This window comes from Lissotriton vulgaris, chromosome 11 (genome assembly GCF_964263255.1).
Source record: "Lissotriton vulgaris chromosome 11, aLisVul1.2, whole genome shotgun sequence".
Taxonomy (NCBI): domain Eukaryota; kingdom Metazoa; phylum Chordata; class Amphibia; order Caudata; family Salamandridae; genus Lissotriton; species Lissotriton vulgaris.
In genome coordinates, this window is record NC_141699.1 from 592,792,886 (window position 1) to 592,817,965 (window position 25,080).

The 25,080-nt window shown below is 46.8% G+C and overlaps 1 protein-coding gene across 1 annotated transcript in view; it reads right to left on the reverse strand.

The window, feature by feature from the left end:
• The window catches only part of LOC147683193 (uncharacterized), a 502,788-nt gene that overhangs the window by 401,053 nt on the left and 76,655 nt on the right, over positions 1 to 25,080 (reverse strand). Inside the window, exons 4-5 of the mRNA XM_086942506.1 lie at positions 11,278 to 11,356; positions 10,281 to 10,429 (exon numbers count right to left, since the gene is read on the reverse strand). Of these exons, the coding sequence (XP_086798632.1) occupies positions 10,281 to 10,429; positions 11,278 to 11,356 (228 nt within the window). The remainder of the gene's footprint in view (positions 1 to 10,280; positions 10,430 to 11,277; positions 11,357 to 25,080) is intronic.

The window sequence follows — 25,080 nt, forward strand, 5'->3', positions numbered from 1 at the left end:
TGCGCTATAGAAATTAATTTAACACAACATACTAACTCTATTTTGCAAGTCGGTGATCTATTACTATATATTTCTTAAGAACAAGGGTACCCCATAAGGCGAACCTGGGGTAGTAGTGATTTTTTTGAAAAAACAATGGTTCAAGCGTGGCCTAATAAGGTCCTGTGTGAAAGTATAGCATAGGAATAATTCACGCTAGGGAGCTAAAGATGTAGGTACATATAAAATTATTTATTTTCTCTTTCAACATTTATCAGAAAGGTTTCAGGTGCTCATATGAGTGACAAGGTGCATAACGTGACACAAGTGAACATAGTGAAAACGGAATGTCACACAACAAGGTAAAAGACCACATACATATATACAATAGGGGGGGATATATTTCCTTGAGTAGGTCAACGACGTTTCGATCTATATTATTTTAGATCATCATCAGGACTGGGGAGCTTCCTGAAATCTGTAGTTAGTATAGTCCTATAGGCTCACAAACTAATTCAGAATGGATAAGACATCAGCCGGTTGACAAGCGTAATTTTAATTTCAAAAGTGTATCAGACAGCAAGGTCTGGACAGTTCAGCAGAGTAGTTTAAGGAGGGATCTTTCTTGTGCTAAGTGATTTTTTCTACGCTGTATTAGGGGTCCATTAAGTGGTCTGAGAACCGTAACCACATCAATTGGTCAATTGTTTGCCAGGAGTTAATCTGGACATGTCGGCTGTTGCAAAGGGGGTCCGACTGCTTTTCAATTACTTGCCAGGAGTTAATCAAAGCTAGTAGCCTGCTGTGAAGGGGGTCCGAGTACCTCGCCTCTGGGATCACTCACTGCTGCTGACATGTGAGAGCAGCTTCAGGATTGGTTGCAGGGCATTCTGAGAACCTGTGCCTGAAGAAGAGGAGCAGAGGAGTGCGACGTGGTCGGCTAAAGTAAAAAAATGATTATTCTTTTTTATGTTGCCCCCCTCAACCCCCTCCACCCAGTCTCCTTGTCAGTCATCCGACACATTGTCTGATATTGTTCAGTATGAGCTAGCACCAAGACATGCCTGGGTATTTGTGCGCTATAGAAATTAATTTAACACCACATACTAACTCTATTTTGCAAGTCGGTGATCTATTACTGACACACAAAATAGGGTTTGGGAGTCGCTATTGAGAAGAAGCATGTTAAGGGAGTCCCTTCCTAATAGCGAGTCACAGGGAGATGCATGAATGTTTTCCGACCGGAATGCAGTCACAAAACAGTCACAGTTTACTGCCTACTTCAAGTAGATGGTAAGCCAGTCGTAAACAAGAGGGGACCCCTTGGACTGAATGGTAGCAACATTTTTTTTTAGAGCAGGCAGTGGCCCCATGTACCATTGCCTACTCTTAAAACAAGCATTTGCAATTCAATAGGTCTTGCATTTTCAAGAGTTGGAGATATTGGCGTTGTAAATAACATTGTCTTTTACTTTTGTGTTTTGGTTTGGAGTGTAATGGATGTATGTGGTGTGGAGCAGAATTATGTGGGTTGTATTGGAATTGTTAGTTGTGAAATTGTGTGGAGCGGAAAGTGTATTTGTGAAGTGGAATTATTTGGCATGGTGAATAGATGAAGGTGAGACCTGCACAGATTAGACAGAAAGGAAGATAGAGAGGGATAGGTAAATTGGTGAATAAACTAGTGATAGAGGAGCAGAAAGAGTGTGTGGAAAAAAGGAGAGCAGGCCTCAGACGCATAAAGAGGGAGGACCTGTGTATGCAGAAGACAGCCTAAGAAGAGGAGGAGAGCGTGGGTTGTAGGGATGGAAACCTTGAAAAAGCACAGGAAAGAAACTGGTATGTGTAAGCAGGAAGTATAGAGAGGAGACAGGGATTGTGAGGGAGGGATGAGAGGGGGCAGTGGGATTGCGAGCTGAGAGGGTGTAGTGGCAGTGTGAGGGAGAGATGAGGGGGCAGTGGGTGTGTGGGGGAGAGTTGACAGAGTTGGTGGAAGTGGAAAGGAGAGATCTGTTGGACTGGATTTGTTTGTTGTGGAATTGTGTGGCGTGAAGTGTAGTGGAAATATGTGGCATGTCAGTGACATACCTTTGAATGTTGTTTTCTAGAATGACTACTCATCCATGCTCAAAATGGCGACCATGTGTTTGCCACTGCTACTTATTATTGTACTTTCGCTTATAACCAAATTACCTCATTGATCACTGAAGGACTTTATAGGGTAAAGCTTTGCTGACTTCTTCAATGGATTTCCACTTACTGGTGTTGAGTATAATTATGTTGTATGGAATTGTGTGATGGGGTATTGTGTTGTGTGTGGAAATATGTGGTATGGTGTGGAGTAGAATTATGTGGTATGGTGTGGAATGGAATTATGCATTGTGGAATAATGTGTCATGGAGCAGAGTAAAAATATGTGGAGTTTAATTTATTGGATTGAAATTATGAGGCATGGAGTGGAATGTTGTGGGGTGGAAGTGTGTTTTCTTGCATTGTGGGGTGTGGAGCTATGAGATGTTTAAATGTGTTGTTTGCTGGAATAATGCAGCATGGATTTGTGAGTTGAGGCATTGTTTGGCACTTGAAACTCGTAATGCAAAACTCCTAGCACCTCTCTAGGGAAAATGTAAAATAAAAATTGGCGCCAGGCAGTCAACATTTTAGTGGAAAGTGTTAGGCAGACTTGGGTAATGGAGAAAGCAAGACTCAGGTTTTCAAATGATAACAGTGGAATATTTTTTAAATTATGAAAACAAAACAAAGCACCCAGCCTCTTGCTGCGTGGAGTTCTTAGTTTCCTTGTTCCTTCACTTTGGGGGAAAACAACGTTTTCTGTAAAACCCTACCCACCAGTGTTACCTCTTGGTGGCATGCTTCATCATAGGTTCCTTCCTGTTCCGCTACAGAAGAGGGCGTGCTGCGACCAGACGAACTACGCTGGAGCACTGAATGTAATGACTATGTGAGGCCGGTGATTCTGCTAGGGAGGAGTGAGTTAAAGGAAGATTTGGGTGTTTAAAAATACCTGGCTAGTGGGTGATGCTACTTTTATTTTCCCCCCAGTCGGTATGATTAAAAAACAGGGGAACAAATTAGGACTCATGGGATTCAATGTACCCAAATCTTAACGGTCGACATGTTTCTAGCCTACCCCTATGGTTAGTCTTCAGGACCTAGAATCTAATATTGGTGTACCTAGTTCCCCTCCTACTGTTGGTCTGTTGGTCTGTTAAACCCAACTCATATACAGTGTCTCAATCGCACAATTATACACAGGTGCAGTACAAAATTAATACCACCTGGTAATCCTAATGTAATTAATCTGAAATGGAAAAAGCAAAAGAACAATAGTTATAATGTCTCCACAATAGTTCTAGTTGTGCTGTAAGAGGGTGTTACAAAAGCCCCTCCTTACTAGGTGGACATCTATTTGGTGAAAAAGACCAACAAAAGGTGCCCTTTGTAACACCAGGTTTTCCACACATCCTGGTTAGGCTAAAACTGGCGGCCATTTTGAAAATTAATGCACTAGTCTCCCCACGTCCGACGCAAAACGCATCCACGCAAGCGTGCACACAGTTGATTTATAGTCAGAATCCGCATCGGAACCAGATGATAAGATATCCATTGGATAGTGGACAGTGTCCATATCTTGGCCTTTTGTCTGCCATATCAAAATATTATACGACTGAAATAGGAAACAAACTTGGGACTTGCTATTCCCAGTGATCATACTGGGGGAATGGAACAGGTGTAGAACTACTTCTACAAAGATTTTCCTGACATTTGACAACCAGGAACTGTTGTTACTGTTATCCAATTTAATACAATCAGCTAATACACTGTGTGCAAATTTTAACCCATATGAGAAGTGGGGCTAGTCTAACTGTTTCTTTGGTATAGGGGAGACCAACCTCTGAGTGGATGATAAAAGACATGTAGCTGTTCGAAACAGCTAGCAATCTTGCGAGAAATTTGTTCTTAGCTACAGCATAGCCCCAGACCCCCATTGCGTAGGTGCCCAATGGAATGCATTTTGCTTTGTAAAGGGATCACAGATCCTTCACTGGTTTCTGTTTGATTTTCCTATAGAAACCAAAAATAGCCTCAGTCACAACGTTCATTTTATTCCCTTTCTGTTTGCCAAGGTTTTGCTCAATTAAAATTAACATCTAGTAAAATACCTAAGTAGTTAAAGTTGGACACTTTTGTGATGACCACACCATCAATATTAAATCTGCGAGTACGCATATTTCTAGGACCTAATGGCATCATACAATATTTTTTATGCCTTACCCCTTAGTTTTAGAACTAGCATGAAGTCATTAAAAGTATCCAGCAAGTGTTAGAGCCCATTGCCTGTGCGCAACAGCAGTACGGCATCACCGGATTACATTAATTCTGGTACAGGCTGCTTCCCTGTCCTTGGTAAATCCTTATCCCTACTCTATAAAACAGAATACAGTGAATTACTGTAGATAAGGAAAAAGAAAGGGGCTAGGATGCATACGTAGCGTACGTGGGCAGTGGTATCCCAATGCAGGTGTTTTAGTAGTTCCACCAGGTCAAACTCCACCCCCTCTTGAAGCATGAGGTCTTACAACCGTCCAACTTTCCACTAAATCCAATGCGTTGGACAAGTCCATAAAGGTGAGATGTAAAACGCCTTTCTTGGCCTTTGCATATTTCCCAGAGATCAGGAGCAGGTTGAGGGACTGTTCAACCATGCCAATGCCTGGGTTGAACCCATACTGTACCTCAGAAAGGAAACCCCTGTCTCCCTCCCAGACCTCGAGTTTCTCGAGAATTACCCAGCGCAGGATTGTCACAGAGGAGTTCAACAGAGAAATGGGGCGGTAACATGATGGATCACCTCTGTCACTCTTTGTGAAGTTTGGCACAATGATTGATTTTTCCATGAGCTGGGTATCTCAGCGTGCAGTGCTGCTCAAAACACATTGGCTAACAATGGATCACAAAAGAAAATATTATGGCGAAAAACATCAATTGGAACTCCATCTGGGCCGGGAGCTTTACCTAGGATGCTGTTTTTGATTGCAGATGTGATGTTACTCATGTCGATGCAAAAGGGTAAAATGACAGCCAGCATCAGGCGGGACAGGGGAAACAGAAAGGGAGATGGTGTACCAGAGAGAGCGACAGTAGGGCTCCTCTCGGACGGTCCTCAAAAATGCGAGAAACATAAGTCAGCCAATTGCCCGAAGACAAGTTGCAAGCGATAGTTAGAACAACACTATCTGTGAAAAAGGGACAATAAATCACCTCCCAGAAGAGTTTTACGTCTCTCAAGGCATTAGCCTTGAGGGGATCTTCCCAAGCCCTCTCTCTGATTTCTTTCCTTCTTAGTTCCAATGCTTTTTTATAATCCCTTCGGGCTGCTATTATTTCTTTGATGTTTCTGGTCGAAGAATTCGATGCCAATTTCAGTTTCTTTTAAAGCTGCAGTACATGCATGGTTGAACTAACGCTGAGGGGGGGTGGAGTGTTCAGTTTCTTAGTGACCAACAAGGATGACATTAAGGAACACACAGTTTTAAAGCTACCCAGTATCAAATGGGCCCAACTAATTATGAAAAGCACTGTGACACATCCTAATATTTTCCTCTTACAAGGTCTGATTTTTTTTTTCCTGGGTTCACATTTCCTATTTCTGTCGAATCCCCTTATTTTTTAGGGCTCGCCTAGCGACGCAGCGCATGCGCTGATCGCTTTGGCAGGATCTATTGTCATCGCTTTCTGTTCAGAACGGAGACAGGAGATGTGGACAGGTATGGACACATCACATGCACGCGACGTTTCAACACACAGCGCGCAACTGGCGCGCTTTCACTTTCCAGCGCGCGCATTCACTTTCCGTCCCCCGTCGGCTCCAGATCTGCACGCGCTGCTCCAGCTCATCATGTTCTAATGCTCTGTCACCTCTCTTTGTACACACGTGTGAAGCCACAGCAGTTGACAATGAGCGAGGCACATACAACAGCACAATACACCAGCTACCGAGAGGAGGCTGTGGTCGCATGTTCAAATCCCGACACTTTTTCTGATGCGAATAGAGTGAGTGGAGGGATAACACGTTTTTATAGCACCTACAAACGTTTTTGATGCACAGTGAGTGTTAAAGGCATGCTGAGTATTATTAAGAGATCATTGTTGCTGCCAGACAGGTGTGGTCCTGCATGAAGAGAGTCCCGCATGGTACATAGTCTCACCCTCCCAGCATGCTCTGGTTCTCCTCGGTATTCTGCACTCCCTCAAGAAGGAAGCGGTGACAGAACCAGCCTTTCCTCACGTTTAATTTTAAAAAAATTCTAGCACTTTGCCTGATGGCACCTTTGCTCTCCTGCCGCCTGTGGATGTGGGTTTGTGGCTGAGTGGATGTGTCTTTCCACAGTGCTCCCATGGCCCTGACCCCCTGTCCTTTCAGATGCACCAACAGGCCCAGGACTTCTTTCAAGCCCTGGTCTGTGCCTGATGTGCTCTCCAAGTATGTGATCTTGGGTGATGAAAGTGTTAAGTTTAAAACCCCCTGAGTTTGAGTCGGTCCCATCCCTGCCATCTCCCTCGCCCCCTGGGCCCTGTGATCTCACTGTCCCCAAACCTCCCACATGTGCTGTAGTGTCAAGGACAGTGTAGCCTCGAGGGTGGTGGGGGTGCAAGCTCATATAAGAGGAAAGTTCATACAAACAGTACAAGTGGTTCAAATGTGGGTTTGGCGCTACTCTCGGTCTCCTCTCCCAAAGTGGGCAAGATGTAAGCGTGCCTGGTATGAAGGGTGTTCCCTGGCTGTCAGGAAGTCTGTGGGGTTGGGGAGCCCTTCAAAGTGTGTTGAGGGGGCAGGGCGGGTGTGAGGACTTGTGCACCCCAGTTCCGCTAAATGAACTCCCTCTTCTCTGAATGTTAGGCTTTGGAAGCGTTTGGCAGAAATGGAAGCAGACACCTAGGAATGTGGTGCGATCTGCCCAGGATCACACAATTCTGGTCAAGAGTTAGGCCTCAGGTCACCTGGTTTTCATGTCTGAGGCAGACCCCCGAAGTCACATCTCTTGGACCAGTAAAATTCATTAGTGACGCTCGCCCTACCTAACTCGGATTTTGAACAATCCTGGTCCCTAAAAATGAGCGTTGTTGCAGACTACCTGCAACCACAGGCACAAGTTAAGGGCTGGTGTACAGCAAAAGGCACATTTATTACAGCTTCCTGCTAATGAATCCTGATTTTATGAAGGGCAGAGGGTTGCAAGTAGTTACTCTTGAGCATATGTCTCCTTTCAGTTAATTCTGTGTGATCTCTTCACTCGACAATGAGCACTTCAACGCCTCATCAGGGGTGGTAAGCGCTATATAAATACAATTACAAAACAAGCAATTGCAATGCAATAGATCTCGCATTTATGTGAGTATAAGCTATTGGCATTGTTAATGACAATGCATTTTATTTAAGTTTTAATAACGAAAACAAAAATAAAGGGCATTGTTATTTGCAATGTGAATAGCTCAAACTCACGTAAATGCGAGGCCTATTGCATTGCAAATGCGTGTTGAGTAATACTGTTTTGTAGAGTTGGCCGTAACAGGTACATGGGTATTTGTGTCAGGCAGAGACACGCAAATAGAGACTGGGTTGTGAACGCTCAAATTTGAAGATAGAATAATGGAGTCAGACACCAGTTCAGGCAAGTATAGAAAAGAGAATAAAGTCAATGGATGAGCCAACCTCATGACCTGTAAAAGCGGGGAAAGAGGCTAAGGCATTTTTCAATAAAGTCTACATTGAATTATAAATTGTGCTTAAGTATGACAAAATTCAGAGCCTCTCCATATGAGCTATGAAGGACGTGGTAAGTGTCACCCCCCTGCTGGTTTGTAAGACCACAAACACTGTTACAGGGAAGGGGCATTTTCGAGATGTTAAAATCGCCACCACAAATGGACACCCTCCAAAGCAACACTCCATAACATTTGAAATAATACAATCCAGTTCCCAAATTAGATCGACGGGCTGATTGAAAAAAAAATAATAATAATAATTAATCAAAAGCAGGGTGTATACCAGACAAATGTAAAACCCAGATCTGATACCATGGAATACATTTAAACATATCTAGATTTAAGGATTCCAGATTTAGGGAAATACACACTCCAAACCCACACTTGGAATGGCCTGATGCCGATGGTGTGGCGGGGCCACATTAACACTGATAACCATTAACGAGTCAAGTTATTAGATTAGGGTATGTTGTACTTGTTTTAGTCAATGATTGTTTTAATTTATTTGTAAAAAAAAAAATCCTCCTTCCATACTAATAAACAGGTCCATAAACAGCCCGAAGAAAAAACAGGGCCACACACTGAGCTGTCAGACCACTTCGTCACCAAATAAATGAAACGGCTGTAAAACAAATCTGTGGAATGTTGTAACAAAAATAAACTTGTTTTGTGAAATTTGCTGTTGCCCTGCAAATGCTATGTCGCAAAAATGCTACACCTCAGAAAGAAGTGCAAATGTTAATGATTTTTTTTTTAAACAATTGCACGAAATGTTTAAAGAATGCGGCCAAGTATTGATCCAAAACAAGTTGTTACTGTATATTTTTGTTGTCAAGTACATTTAAAAAAAGTAACGTTTAGCTTAGACGTGGATCTGGTAAAAGCATAAAAGTCACATACAGTTTAACGTATGTGTGTTAACGTAAATAATAACAATTCAACAGCACTATAACATTTTGTAAGCGACTGGGCATTAACAACCTACCAAAAGGACAAAAAAAGAAAGATTACCTACTAGAGAGCAAGCAATGGATTCAGGTAGCGCATTGGACATTATCCATGTATAAAGCATGTGGGTTAACCTAGATAGTCCATCTATGGACTATCACGCATAAGTCAATATTCCTGTTATGATGCAAACAACCATTCATTTACCACTATTAACTGAGAAGCCCAGTAGTATTTTTCAACATGTGGGAGCTTATATTAATGGCATAACAACGTTATCCTAATAGAAGCTACTGAAGTGCTGTAAAATCTATCTCCCTAATTATTTAAAGTTCTTCCCAATATCAAGAAGTAGCAATGGCGGGTCAGAGATGGGGCAAAGCCTTCGGTGAAATCACCACTTATTTGGACCACAGAACCCTACATTCAGAATATCTATTGTATACTTTAAAAAAAAGTACAACAACCTATCAATTGTCTTAGAAGAATCGACTGCAAGCAAAACAGTATGAAAGTCACCAAAATTAGAAACAGCGAAGGGTGCGCACTCACCAGGACCGCTTCTGGTGGTCTGTGTGCACGTGGCGGGCTACGATGGGTACTGATTGGAAATATGGCATCTATATTCTGATTGCTGTAGACTATTGCTGATAACCGTTTTTATTGATGCCTTAATGTTTTGCTGCTTGACTCGTGGCCCGCTATGGGCACTCAGATGATTAAACTGCAACTGATCCTGCTATAATTTCTATTATAAAATTAACCTTCTTTGATCCTGCATCCGGCGGTCACACTCAGCTCCTCTACGATTGAACTACTTGTTTGCAATATACTGGGTGACTGCCGTGAAACCCCTTTATTGATTTACGTGCTTTTCAGATTGTTTCGTGGCCGGCCTAATTGGTTGTAGGCCCGTATTTGTATGCTACTATCTGCACAATAAAGGTTTTCAAAAATTAAAAAAAAAAAAAAAAGCGAAAGGAAATTGTATTTGGCTGGTGTTCCTCTGCGAGAAATGGAAGTGATGTATTGCTGCGTGAACCAGTTAGGCGACATCAAAAAAGAGCTACACTGGACTGAACATATGGTAAGAAGCACGCGGGAGCAAAGTCCTTTATTGAATACAACAGGTCTTGCAGACAGCGCATGAGCATTGCCTAGGCTTGACCTAAAAAAACTGAAACCTTTAATTTTTCTTTTTGAAACACATTCCATTTTCCTTCAAGGAAAACAGGCGGCATTAAAGTAAAGTAAATTAATGATAAAGGCTATTAATGTAAGGTAGAGGAGGAGCTTACTATCAAGTGCTTGTGTTACAAATGTGCCATCCAAAAATCCATTTATAGCAACATTTCCCGTTAGGAGCAGATTCGTCAGTGTCCTCTGTGGACATTTGAGGGACAGCTGCAAGCGAGGAGTGAGAGATGTTATTTGTGCCAGAAAAGGCGGGAGAGGCGCTACTTTGTTGGAGGAGTTAGAGATCCCAGAGACTCGCAAAAGTGGTGATATTAATATACAGTGCAACAAAGACACCGATAAAGCTGTCGGACAGTGTCAGTCCTTACCAGCTCTTGCGTCAGCGCGCTGTCAAACTGAGGCATGTCCAGGGACAGCTGCACACTGTATCTCGTGCCGCGGCCAAACTCGATCTGCTTCAATTGCTCTCGATCCGTGGCATTATTCACTGCGACTGTCACAAGAGTGTCAAACCAACCTGGATTCGAAATGGAAAGTTGTTACTGAATATTGGCATTCCCAGGCTGAGAAAAACATACCAAGCACTTGAGCCTACACATTACCACTGCCAAACCGTGCCCAGAGTGTTCGATCCCTCCTCAGAGGCCGAGGCATCCTCAGTAAAATATCACACCCAGCGCCAGTGGCTAATGTAGTATATAGACAGAAGTCCCCTACGGTGCACTTGCACAGATGAGAGACAAACTATCCCCAGAACTAGATGCTACTACAGTGTACATGCGCCTCTCAGAGGCGCAAGGCATCTCCACCACCATACAATTCCAAGAGACTACTGCAGTGTCTCTGCACACCTCAGAAGCATGGAGCTTCTCACTTACCAGCCAGGACCAGCCCGTACAGCAGTGCGCTTTGAATCATACTCAGCACAACTGCCTAATGTAGTTAGTATATCCGCAGAGAGGCATCCCCACTATCATACCATTCCTAGGGACTACTGCAGAGACCTCCGAGGGAAAGAACGCTTCTAACACTTGCCAACCGTAATCTGGACCAGACCATGACACAGTGTGTATGCACACCTTTAAAGAAGGGACCACCCACCCCCACCCAGCTAAGGCAGACTGTCCACCCCACCAGAGTCTAGGTTAATATTCTGTTTCTTCACACATCTCTTATTTCTCAATGATCTGCCTGCTCACATTTGCTCTATGAAGAGCGGGACAGACTCCCTAACCACGAGGGAGTCTCCTTGTTTAGGTCAGAATTCCCTGGATCCTTCTGTCACTCATGCATCTCAAATGAATGGATAAAGGGCTCCATGCCTCCCTGAAACTGAAGTGATCTATTGGCATCCTGCACACTTACCTTCCTGGCGCAGATTGGCGGACATTTCTTGCAGCTTCTTGACTTCTTCATCCAGCCCGTCTGTGAAGAGCAGAAGAATCTGAGGTGGTTAGACAGAGGGGAGGGAAGAGACAGACAGAGTGAGAATGAGTCCTCAGACTCACAAGCAGCAGTATCTAGATAACTAGTAAAGAATATGAGGTCCTATCAGAGGCTAGAGAATAATGGCATGAGGTGATATTGACCACTAACCAGTCTATCACAGAGGTACAATATATATATTCACAACACGCCTAGCTCTACTTTTTAGGGAAGTAATGCAGTGTAAACTGGCCGCTGGAATGATGCTACAGAGACCGACCAAATTATGTGGCAGAGACGGCTAAATTATGCAGCAATAAAGGCCAAATTATAAGCCATTATGCTGCACATTCTGTGACAGTATTATCTCTCCATTTTGTCACACATTCTTTACAAAAGGTTTCCCAATGCTATACAGAACATGCTGGGTTTTTTAAGAAAGAAAGGTGTATATATATAAGGAAGATCAGAAGACTACTTACTCAGGAAGCCTTAATCCAGGTGGTTCTAGCTATGGTGATGTCACATCTGGACTATGCCAACTACCTTGGCATACCGTTCTATCTTACCAAAAGATTGCAGATGGTACAGAACCAGGCAACCAGATTGATATCCCAACAACCTAGGTGGGAACACATCTCTCCCACCATGAAAGAGCTACACTGGCTGCCTTATTTTCAAAACTCTGCATGGGGCTAGTCCAAAATTTTTAACCAAACTTGTCCAGAAATATTTACCTGCTCGTAGTCTGCGCTCTGCCAACAAGAATCTCCTAACCATCCCTCTCTACAAACGGAAACGACTAGGTGGCTGCAGATTTGCTGCACCCAGCTTCTGGAATACTCTACCGTTAGACATAAGAACCTGCACTGAATTTCCTAGATTCGCAGGCTTCTTAAGACTTGGTTATTTATCCAAGCCTATAACTAGACTTTGTAGACATCCAAAACACACGGGCCCCAGCATTACTTCAAGTTAGTGCCAAGAAACCAATCGGTGTATGTGCGCTTTATAAGAAACTTTAACATAATAACATAACATAACATATATAGAGTCACCAAAACATAATGAAAATAAATGATCCAACAATTAATTTTCTCTTGAATCTAAGCACAAAGACTCAATTTATTGAACATTGTAATTTCTAACTCCTGAAGTAGCTTATGTTAAACATACAAGTTTGTACGCATCAGAAAACAGGCCTACATGTGCACACTTCATGCAATCATCCTTGCTGCCTTTTTTTTCTCTAAGCAAATACATCCAGACAGTCAATCAATCAATCAATCATGGAATTTATATCGCGCACTACTCACCCGGAAGGGTCTCAAGGCGCTAGGGGGAGGGGGTCTGCTACTGCTCGAACAGCCAGGTCTTGAGCTGTTTCCTGAAGGCATGGTGGTCCTGGGTTAGCCGCAGGCGGACGGGCAGGGAGTTCCATGTCTTAGCCGCCAGGTAGGAGAAGGATCTTCCTCTGGCGGTGGCTCTCTGGATGCGAGGGACGACGGCGAGGGCGAGGTTCGCGGATCGTAGCAGGCGGGTGGCCGTGTAGAAGGTCAGGCGGTCGTTGAGGTACTTTGGGCCTAGGTCGTGGAGGGATTTGTGTGCGTGGGTGAGGAGTCTGAACGTGATCCTCTTGTTGACAGGGAGCCAGTGCAGGTCTCTCAGGTGGCTCGAGATGTGGCGGCGACCGGGGACGTCCAGGATGAGTCGGGCGGAGGCGTTCTGGATACGCTGAAGTCTTTTCTGTAGCTTGGCTGTTGTACCGGCATAGAGGGTGTTTCCGTAGTCTAGTCTGCTGGTGACGAGGGCCTGGGTGACAGTCTTCCTGGTCTCGGTCGGGATCCATCGGAAGATCTTGCGGAGCATGCGGAGGTTGTGGAAGCAGGATGAGGAGACGGCGTTGACTTGTCTAGTCATCGAAAGGGAGGAGTCCAGGATGACGCCCAAGTTGCGTGCGTGGTACGTTGGCTTGGGTGCGGTGCCTAGGGCCGGGGGCCACCAGGAGTCGTCCCATGCGGAGGGCGACGGTCCCAGGATGAGGACTTCTGTCTTGTCCGTGTTCAACTTCAGGCGGCTGATGTTCATCCACTCGGCGACGTCTTTCATCCCTTCGTGTAGGCTGGCTTTGGCGGTGTCAGGGTCTCTGGTGAGTGAGAGAATCAGCTGGGTGTCATCGGCGTAGGAAATGACGTTGAGGTTGTGTTGGCGTGCGACGGCAGCGAGGGGTTTCATGTAGATGTTGAAGAGAGTAGGGCTGAGCGACGATCCTTGCGGGACGCCGCAGATGACTTTGGTGGCCTCAGATCGGAACGGGGGGAGGCGTACTCTCTGTGTTCTGCCGGAAAGGTATGAGATGATCCATTCCAGAGCCTTCCCCTGGATGCCGGTGTCGTTAAGGCGTTGGACTAGGGTGCGGTAGCAGACAGTGTCAAATGCTGCGGAGAGGTCAAGGAGGATGAGTGCCGCTGTTTCACCGTTGTCGAGCAGGGCTCGGATGTCGTCGGTGGCTGCGATGAGGGCGGTCTCGGTGCTGTGGTTGGCTCTGAATCCGGACTGCGATGGGTCGAGGGATCCGTTCGTCTCGAGGAAGGCGGCCAGTTGTTTGTTGACGATCTTCTCGATGACTTTGGCAGGGAAGGGAAGGAGCGAGATGGGGCGGAAGTTCTTGAGGTCGGTCGGGTCCGCTGTTGGTTTCTTCAGTAGTGCCTGAGCTCGGCGTGCTTCCATCTCTCCGGGAAGGTGGCTGTGTCGAAGGAGGTGTTGATGATGTCTCGGAGGTGGGGAGCGATGGTAGAGGCGGCCTTGTTGAAGACATGGTGGGGGCATGGGTCGGTCGGAGATCCGGAGTGGATGGTGTTCATCATGCGTGTCGTGTCTTCGGGGGTCACTTCGGTCCATGTCTGGAGGATGGCGGCGGGGTGTGTAGGTTCGGTCGATGGGTGCGGGGGTGGAACGCCGAAGCTGTTGTGGATGTCGACGATCTTGCGGTGGAAGTATGAGGCGAGGGAGTCGCAGAGGTCCTGCGAGGGAGTGATGTCGTTGTTGCCGGTGCTGGGGTTGGAGAACTCCTTGACGATGTTGAAGAGCTCCTTGCTGTCATGGGCGTTCTTGTCCAGTCGTTCCTTCAGAGATTTCTTCTTGGTGGTGCGGATGAGCTGGTGATGTCTGCGGGTGGCAAGTTTGAGGGCGGTCATGTTGTCGGTGGTCTTGTCGAGGAGCCAGGCCTTCTCGAGGGTGCGGCAGGCCTTCTTGGAGTACTTGAGTTCATTGGTGAACCAGGGGGCCTTCTTGCTTCTGGGCCTGGTGAGTGGGTTCTTCAGTGGGGCGAGGTCGTCGGCACAGGAGGTCAGCCATTGCGTGAGGTCGAGGGCTGCTGTGTTAGGGTCCGTTGTCCTGATAGGTGGGTTCTGGCTGAGGGAGGTGGTGAGCTGGTCGACGGTGATCTTGCTCCAGTTTCTGTGGGGAACCTGCTTCGGGTGGTGGTGGACCGTGTTCTTTTTGAAGCTGAAGTGGACGCAGCTGTGGTCAGTCCAGTGGAGTTCGGTGCAGTGGCTGAAGGTGACGTGCTTGCTGGATGAGAAGAGAGGGTCGAGCGTGTGGCCGGCGTAGTGGGTGGGGGAGTAGACCAGTTGCTTGAGTCCGAGGTTGGCGAGGTTGTCCAGCAGGGCGGTGGTGTTGCGATCGTTGTTGTTCTCCAGGTTGAAGTTGAGGTCCCCGAGGAGGATGTAGTCGGTGGAGGGGAGGGCGTGAGGGCTGATGAAGTCTGTGATGTCTTCGCTGAACTGTGCGCGTGTTCCCGGGGGTCTGTAGATGAGGGTGCCTCTGAGGGTAGTCTTGGGGTCGGTGTGGATCTGGAAGTGCAGGTATTCGGCGGCGTTGAATGCGTCGATGCAGTCAGTCGAGATGCGAATGGTGCTTTTGTGAACGATGGCGATGCCCCCTCCGGTCTGGTTGATGCGATCCTTCCTGATGATCTTGTAGCCGTCTGGGATGGCTATGGCGATGTCGGGGGCTGAGGAGGCGTTCATCCAGGTTTCCGTGAGGAAGGCGACGTCTGGAGATGCGGTGTCGAGGAGGTTCCAGAGTTCCACGGCGTGTCTGTGGACGGAGCGGGTGTTGACCAGGATGCACTTGAGGTGGTTGCTGTTGTCCGTCTTGGTGGGCGTAGTGCCTGTTCGGAGGCAGGAGAAGTTGCAGGATCGGCAGACGAAGGGTCCATGGGTGCGTCGCGGGGACGCTTGGTAGCATCCAGGTGCTCGGGCGGTGTTGAGTGCGATGAGCGTGGCAAAGTCGTAGGTCCTGCGGGGGGCTGGCGGGCGCGGGGACCAGGGGGTCTGGCGCTGGACGCGGTCCAGGCGCGGACGGGCGCAGACGGGCTTACCTTTGGCGCACCTTCGGCGCTCAATCGGCGCCCCTGCTGCGCGCGTCCGCTGCGCGGTCGCTGAGGGGGCGTCATAAGTAGGAGCCGGGAGGGAGGGTCAGCCGGGAGGCAGGAGGCAGGAGGACCAATGGGAGAGGAGGGGAGGCGGAGCTACGGGTCAGCGGCGGCGGGAAAGCGGCGGGAAGCACGGAGGTGACCGGGGCAGCGGGGCCGGTGAGGAGCGGGGGCAGAGGCGGCAGGCTGCGGGCAGAAGGCGAACCTGAGGAAGATGCGGAGGGCAGCGGCGTAGAGGAGGTGAGCGGAGGTCTTCAGCAATCAGGGAGCGGCCAGGCAGCAGGTAAGTCAGCAGGCAGGCAGGCGAGCGGCAGAGCAGCGTGGAGGGAGCGACCGCCTGCGAGGGCACAGGGGACAGCACAAATACAACACAGGGCCCATGACCAAAGTGCGGAAGACTCGAAATGTCACATTTGGCGCAAACAGAATTTATTGCAGGACTTGGAAAGAGACTGTTGTGTTCTGCTGCAGACAATATGTGGAGTAGTTAATTGTCCAGGCTCTTTCACTGCACGAGCTCTTTTGTAGGGAGTATCAATTTTCCCCTGCTAGCGCTCTATATTTCGCACCTGTATGGAAAAGGCCAGATCTTGAAATGTCTGAGATGAGGAGAATCCCTTCTATTATACAGAGTTTTCAAAACCAAACAGGATACATTCTTCTCACTGCCTTACTTTGTTAGAGAGCCTCCTTAGATTCGTTTTACACACTTCACAAACGAGTGAGTCTTTAATCAATTTAGGAGACAGGCATGCTGGTTAAGAGGGAACAGTAGTCAATCCTTGACGTTAAGTTGTTAAAGGCAAGTGTGGTGTATGTGTTAAGACAAGGACCAGTTGTATGTCAGAAAATTTTCTACAGAAATATTATCTGACTTAAATATTGTGTCCTAAATATCGTTTACAAAATACTGCTCCACTGGGTAAATGTGTTCTTGTTATTGATTCCAATGGGACATTATTTTTCTAAACTATATTTAGGACACAATATTTATTTCATACAATAATCTGCCAATATCCTAATACCATACCTGGAAACCTGCTTGATTCTCCCGTAGGCGGACAATGCTCAAATTGATGGTGAGATGCATTAGAGATGGTGAAATGCACAACGCCCTCCATGTGTGCTGCTTGCAAGTGCCAGTATACTGTAACAGTCCCTCAATCTAAGGTTTTCCCACTGGAATATTTTATTCAAAACAGCAGAGGAAAAGAGACTACCCCTACCCTACCACTCGACCATTTACAAACTCCCAAGACTAAACCGTTCAATTGGCTACTTTCCTTCCCTCAGTTTCCTCCCAATGTACTTTGTAGTAGCTGCAAGTAAATATGTAATGCTAAATTGAATAACTACTGGGCACATTGGAAAAGAATCCTGTCCAATCCAAGAATGTGGACTTACAAGAAGAAACATTGTGGTGCTTTAATTGGAGACTGTTTACCAATGACGTCAGAACGTCAACCCACCACAGAATAGCCCCATCTGCAACCAATGGAGAATCTATTGACATTAAGATCCTACTTTTGCTACTTTGTGAAATATCTGATGATTCAAATCAGAGCAGGATGAACCAACTCCAATGTTGAAAAGGAGTTCAGATGGACTAATAGGTTAGCAGTAGTTGGGCATAAAAACATAATCACCCGTGAAATTCATGAGTTCAGGCACTGCCTTCCCCAGTCCCCTCGTCCCCAACAGCACCAGACTGTCACCTTTAACTTCTACCATAGCACGTCCTCTCTATGCCTCATCTTTTCCATACAGAAAGTACTCACTACACAATAAAACTATCATTAAATAAACGATATTCCTACACGTGGATCATCATACGTCCACAGAACCACATAATTTGCCAACAAAAGGACAATAATATGCCAACACACCCACTCTTACATGCTATCAAACCTTTCAGAAGAAACCCATGAGACGTCTTTAATCATCTTCTACACATCACAAAAAAATACCATTTAAAAATGAGCTCACAAATAAACAGACTGGTGATTTGGAAAAATTGTGTTTTATGTGTTGGTGTAATATGTCTGTGAGTGACTGTCGTGTGTTGCATCGTGATGCACAAAAAGGAAGAAAACAAGTTACTTACCTGTAACTTTGGTTCCCCAGTATTGGTAACTTTCATAGATTCTCATGCTTTGTATCATTCCCCGTCGTCGTAATGGGAGTCTCGGTAACAAACAAAAATACCATAGCTGTAGGTACAAAAGACCAAGGAAAAAGGCCTAGGCCTCATTCTCTTTTGTAGCATATCACCCTCTTTGTGTAAAAGAGACTAAACTTAGGCCTCAGCCAATCAGAAGCGCCTCACCACTTAGAACCTTCCTGAAGGAACCTCAGTGCCTCAGATTTTCGTAGCCGTTGTGTACTTAGACACCAAAACTGTAGTAGGCTGAGCTTTCCTCGGGGAGGTGGGTGGGCGCATGGGAATCTATGAAAGTTACCAATACTGGGGAACCAAAGTTACAGGTAAGTAACTTGTTTTCTTACCCCAGTATTGGAACTTTCATAGATTCCCATGCTTTGTATCAGAGTAGCAAGCAGTTAGCAACAAAACCACATTTTGCATCATCACAATATAGCAATTGGCAACATGACAGAAAGATACAAAACGTGAAGACGGAAGGTGGGAAAGAAAGGAAAGCTCACCAATCATTGGAAGACGTTCCTCAGGACAGCCTGTCCTACTGCTGAATCATCCTGTTGTAAGGACTCCAAGCAGTAATGCCTGGTAAAGGTGTGAACGCTGCTCCAGGTAGCAGCTCTGCAAATGTCTTTAATCTGCACCCCCGCGAAGAGGGCTGTTGAGGAGGCCACAGATCTCGTGGAATGTGCTCGAATTTTCCCAGTCAGAGGTTTTCCTGCAGCAGTGTGACAATGCAGAATGGCACTCGTGATCCACCTAGAAACACCTTGTTTGGATAATGGAAGGCCCATGCTTGGACCCCAGAAGGCAACAAATAACTGTGAGGTTTTCCGAAAACCCTTAGTACGCTCCAAGTAGAATTCTAAGCACCGTTGTACATCTAGCGAATGTAATGCTCTTTCTGCTGGTGTAGCCGGTTGAGGAAAGAACGCCTTTAGAATGACCGGCTCATTCAAGTGGAAGTCCGAGGGAACTTTAGGCATAAACCTCGGATTAGTTCTCATGATTACAGTGGTTTTCTTGAATTGAAGGAAAGGTTCTTGGATAGTCAAGGCCTGCAATTCTCCAACACGTCTAGCTGACGTGAGACCGAGGAGGAGAGACAATTTCCATGAAAGGTATTTCATGTCAGAACGATGGATTGGTTCAAACGGGCCCTTCATGAGTTGGGAAAGGACAAGATTCAGATGCCATGTCGGAGGAGGTGGCCTCACTGGTGGATAAACTCTGAACAAGCCCTTTAGAAATTGCTTAACAATTCTGGAAGACCACAAAGAAGGCCCAGACCCAGTCCTCCTGAACCTTGAAATTGCCGCCAAATGGACCTTAATTGAAGAATGGGCTAGTTTTGACTTAGCCAAGGACAGCAGATAAGGAAGGACCTGATGAGGCTTGGAAGTGAAGGGATCAACGCCTTCTTTCCTGCACCAACAACAAAATCTTTTCCACTTAAGACGGTAAGTCCTGTTCGTAGAAGGAGCCCTTGCCTGAGAAAGGACCTCCCTAATCTCACTTGAAATGGGTAGGTTCATAAACTCTCGCTGCTCAGGAGCCATGCAGTCAGGTATAATGACCGCGGGTCCGGGTGCCAAACTTGTCCATCGGACATCGTGAGGAGATCTGGCAGAACCTCCAAAGGAAGAGGAGGGGCTATCGACAGCAGATGGAGTTCCGTGAACCAGAACTGCCTCGGCCAAGCTGGAGCTATTAGGATCATCCTGCACGGCCCCACCTTGATCTTTCTGATGAGCCGAGGAATTAGAGGTATGGGAGGAAAAGCATAGACAAATGTCCTCGACCATGCTATCGAAAGCGCACTTCCCAGTGAACCTCGATGGGGTAGCCTGCTTGCATAAGACCGGCATTTCTTGTTGGTCGGAGTGGCAAACAGGTCGATGTCCGGTCTGCCCCACTGTCTGAAGACCTGCTCCAAGACTCTCTGATTCAATTCCCATTCGTGGCTGACTGAGGATGACCTGCTCAGTCTGTCGGCGTTTTCGTTTAGGACGCCTGGCAAGTGTTCTGCTTTCAGCGATATCCTCTGAAGGATCGCCCATTCCCAGATCTGCTGAGCTTCCTGCGACAATGGGCGCGATCTGGTTCCTCCTTCCTTGTTCACATAGTGCATGGCTGTGGTGTTGTCCGTCCTGATAAGCACTTGTGAACCTTCCAGGCGAGGAAGAAAAGCTTGCAGAGCCAGTCATATCGCCCTGAGCTCCAACAGGTTGATGTGTAGGTGTTTCTCCTGGGGCGACCAATGACCACTGACATGCAGGTCTTGCATCACTGCTCCCCAACCCTCCAATGATGCGTCCGTTGTTACCACATGTGGAGACGGGTCGTTTGCGAAGGATAGACCTTGGGACAAGTTGTTTTGATCTGTCCACCATAAGGCCGCTTCCTTCATCTTTGGAGTGACCGTCACCCTGTCCTCGAATGAGCCGTGGACTTGTTTCCACTGATTGTCTAGTTGCTCCTGCAGAGGACGCATTTTTAGTCTGCAATGGGGAATTAGTGGGATACACGATGAAATTACTCCCAGTAGAGACTTGTAGCGGCGTACTAAAAGACACTTTTTTGTTTGTAAGTCCTGGGCCAAGGTCTGTAATTTCTCCGTCCTTTCCGGAGTAGGGAAGGCTCTTGAGAGCCTTGAATCCAAGATGGCTCCCAGGAAGCGAGCTCTTCTGGACGGGACCAGGGAAGACTTTTCGTTGTTCAGAGTTAGTCCCAGGTTCTGAAACAAATTGGTACAAGCTTGAACGGCCTTTAGCGCTGCCTCCCTGGACGGAGCTTTCAGTAACCAGTCGTCCAGATAGGGGAAGACCTGAAAATGGTTTTTTCACAGGAAAGCTGCTACTGGCGCCAGCACCTTTGTGAAAGTTCTTGGGGCTGAGCCGAGTCCAAAGGGTAAAACCCTGAACTGGTAATGGCTCTTGGCTACTGTGAATCGCAGAAACCTTCTGTGTGCTGGGTTAATCGGAACGTGGAAATAGGCATCCTCGAGATCGAGCGTGGCCATGAAATCCCCCGGGCTGATAAGCTTCAAGATGTCCTGGAGAGACACCATCTGGAAGGATAAGGAGATGAGATAGGTGTTTAGCCCCCTGAGGTCTAAAATGGGGCGCCACTTCTCTAGCGTCTTCCTCACCAGGAAGAACCTGGAATAAAATCCCTGACCCCTTTGGCTTGAGGGGACCGGCTCTATCGCTCCCTTCCGGAGCATCTGTTGGACTTCGAGCCGAAGGAGACGCTGGTGTTTCGATGGAGTGGCTGCCGTGGGCTTGGGTGGAGGGACTTGCGTGAATTCCAAGGTATGCCCTTTCCGAATGATGTTGAGCACCCAACGGTCCGATGTTATCCTGGACCAGTTTTGAAGGTATTTGTTGACCCTGCCTCCAACTGATGATTTCCTGAAGGAGGGTCCAGTAGGAAGAGCCAGGAGGACGCTATTGGCGCTTGGACGAATCCCGTCCTCGTCCAGCCTGTTTTCCCTTATTGTAAGGCCTGGAGTAGTTGGTAGACTGGCCCTGCCGCTGCTGATAAGGCTGACGGTATTGCTGGGAACCTGAGCCCGTGGTGGAATAGCGTTGCTGTTGGAAGGATCCTCTGTAGTTACCACCCCTTCCTCTGGATCCTTTGAAAGGAGACTTTCTGTATTGAAGGGTCCCCAAGGACCTGGCAGTCTCTGTGTCCTTCTTTATTTCTTGCAGGGTGTCGTCAATGAGTTTGCCGAATAATGCCTCTCCATCAAAGGGAAGATCCATGACCTTGTTCTGGATCTCAGGCCGAAACCAAGTAGCTTTGAGCCATCCTTGGCGACGGAGTACTGCCGCTCCAGCCAACGAACGTAACGCCGTTGTTCCAATATCCATTGCACAGTCGATGATTTCCATCGAGGTCGCTTCTCCCTCCTGTAAGATTTTCTTTGCCTCAGACGTAGACTCCGGAGGCAGCTGGTCAAGGTACGGGGCGACATCGCACCAGAGCTGGCGGTCGTACCTACCCAGAATCGCTAGGGCATTAGCCGCTCGCACCAGCAAACTTGGCATCGACGAGAATCTCTTCCCCACATTATCCAACCTCCGCCCTTCCTTGTACGGAGGAGTTGTTAGGGGAGCAGAAGGGTTACGTGACTTTCTCTGCGCTGCCTGCGAGATCACAGAGTCTGGTCTTGGGTGAGCTGTTAAAGCCGCAGGACCCTCATCGGGTGCCTTGTATTTTTTATCCAGACGCGGTAGCACAGGGACCACCATCACCGGGTGCTTCGTAGCCTTTAGGCCCTCCTTCCATAGATGATCCACAATAGGAATGGACCTAGTTGTTTTTCGAAAGGGTTCCTTAAAATCATATAAGAAACAATCTGTAGTAACCTTAGGCATGGCTAATTTGAATCTTGCAGCAGCTCTTTCCATCAGCTGATGGAAGCCCCCAATGTCCGCTGGCGGTGAATCCGCCAGGTCCGGGATTGGTTTATGAGGGATCTGGAATGATATATTCATCATATTCCGTATTGGGAATAGAGTCATGATCCGACTGCTGATCCTCATCCGAGGAATCATCATGGGCCTCTTGTAATCCGGAGGAATCCTGATGGAAGGACGCTTGAGGCTGAGGTGAAGCTTGAGCCGGAAAATTAGGCGACACGAATGAAGCTGAAGCCCCTGTAGGCATAGCAGGCGTCGACGGAACTGGAAGAGGCCTACTCGCCTTAGATTTATAGTCCTGCAGCATCTTATGCAGATCTTGTAGGAAAAAGATGGCACTGTAACCATTTCCTGTTCAGAATGCTGTTGCGACTGGGCCGACTGAAGATGACCAACTTCCTCGTGGCCGTATTCGCCCTCCGAGTCAGTGTCCTGGCATTTGACAAAAAGCTGGGAGGGACTATTGGCATAGCTGTATGCATCCTGTTCATCCTCCTCTGACTCCCCTTCTTGAAGGAGCATGGTCGGCAGCAGGGGTGACACACTCCTCGGTGAAGTCATTTCTGGCGTGATCCGCGTCACAGAAATGGTAATCCTCTTTTCAGAGGATAATATCGTCGACGGTTCTGTCGTCGACGGTTGTATACGCGTCAACGAGATTGGTGTCGTCGACGATGAAACTGTCGACACGCTAGCCGTTGTCACTGTCAAAGTCGTCGTCGTCGACGCCCTCGTCGACGAGACCGTCGTTGTTGTTAACGTAGACGTCGGCACCATCGCCGTCGACGCCATTGTAACCTTCATCGACGGCACCTTTGTCGTCGACGGCACCTTCGTCGTCGACGGCACCTTCGTCGTCGTTGGCTCCTTCGTCGACGACACCTTCGTCGTCGGCACCTTAGTCGTCTGCGTTTTCTGTTTCTCCATCGGCGGTGAAGCCCCCGCCGTCGACGGTAGCTTCGTCGACGAACCCCCTGTCGACGGGATCGTCGACGACATCAATCCTAATTTCGATGTTTTTGTCGACGGAACTTCCGCCGTCGACGTCTTCGTCGTCGAGGACTTTGAACTCCTCTCAGAAGACTGGGATGAAGGTTTTTTGAAGGCTGTGGCAGTCTTCTCACCTGTAGAAGGCGTAGTTGGTCGTTCCCTCCCCTATACACTTCCTTGAGGAGATTTGCTGGGACCTGGGCTCTCAGACTCACTATGGGTCTTTTTTGAGGCCTTTGAAGATCTTTCCATAGACGGAGAAGGGGAACCCCTACCCCTCTTCACTGACCTTCTCGTAGAAGACATTGACGCTGCATCCTCACTGTCACTAGAGACAGTCTCCTTCCTGGATTTAAGCTTTTGAAGCCATGTCAAGAGCCTACCCTCACGGTCCCGGAGGGTTTTGGTTGAAAAGGTGCGACAAATCTTACAGTCAGCAGCCTGGTGGTCAGGATAGAGGCAATAGATGCAGTCTTTGTGCTTATCCTCCACAAAAAGCCTTTTCTTGCCACAGGTGGAACAAGGCTTGAATAGGGCTTTTTTCTTCTCCATTTCTGACATCCTGGAAGGCAACAACAATCCTGAAGTGAATCTGAAAGATTCTGAAGAAAAATCCTGAAGTAAATCCTTGAAAGAGTAGAAGTTGAGCAGAGCTCAAAGGAGACTCCCTAAGCACAACGTGCGGTAGAAAATCTGAGGCACTGAGGTTCCTTCAGGAAGGTTCTAAGTGGTGAGGCACTTCTGATTGGCTGAGGCCTAAGTTTGGTCTCTTTTAAACAAAGAGGGTGATATGCTACAAAAGAGAATGAGGCCTAGGCCTTTTTCCTTGGTCTTTTGTACCTACAGCGATGGTATTTTTGTTACCGAGACTACCATTCCGACGGCGGGGAATGATACAAAGCATGGGAATCTATGAAAGTTCCAATACTGGGGTAATTCTAGAGCCTTAAAGCTTTGCATTGGTAGTGTACAGATGGGGTATTCTATGTGTGTAACCTAGCTCCATGATAACTCTGGTTAAACCTCTTTAAAATTCGACAAAAAATGTTGTTCAGTTAGAAAGAGAAGGCCCCTATTTTGAAATTAGGCTTTACAGATATATTTCCTAATTAAAATGTATGCCACTAGTCCCATATTTTCCCTTTAAAAAATATAGGCTTCACTGTAAACCAGGCTATTTTAAGGTATAATTTTGAAGAAATAACTTGTGATAGAACTTGTGTTGGGGTATCTGAAAAGGGCAGGTCAGGTTAGACCAGCTGTTGTTTTTTCCAAGGTAGCACTTTCAGTTGAGTATAGGTATCTGCATACTTCAACACGAATAACAAGACGTGTACGTTTTTCTCCAGGACATTACTCCTTTTAAACTAATATAAATCGCCTAACATTTCGGTACATACATGTCACTAAGTCAAACTGCATTTTTCCAAGTATTGCAAAATTACAAATCAAAATTAACTGATTTGTTATATTTCATTAGGGTATCGTCGTGATTTTAACCACACATTCTAGTAATTTAATGTAACATGGTTTCATATGAACTCTATCTAGATTCTTAAGTTCAAACGTAATCTTTCACAACATCTAAGACAGTTAATACATGGTTTACCCTTACAATAAACATATAATAGATATTTCTGACCGACATTATCTCCTTAGCAATAAAGCTACACATTGTACTCGAGGTGGCATGATGAAAAGCATAAAATTAGGGTGAGATATGGGCACTT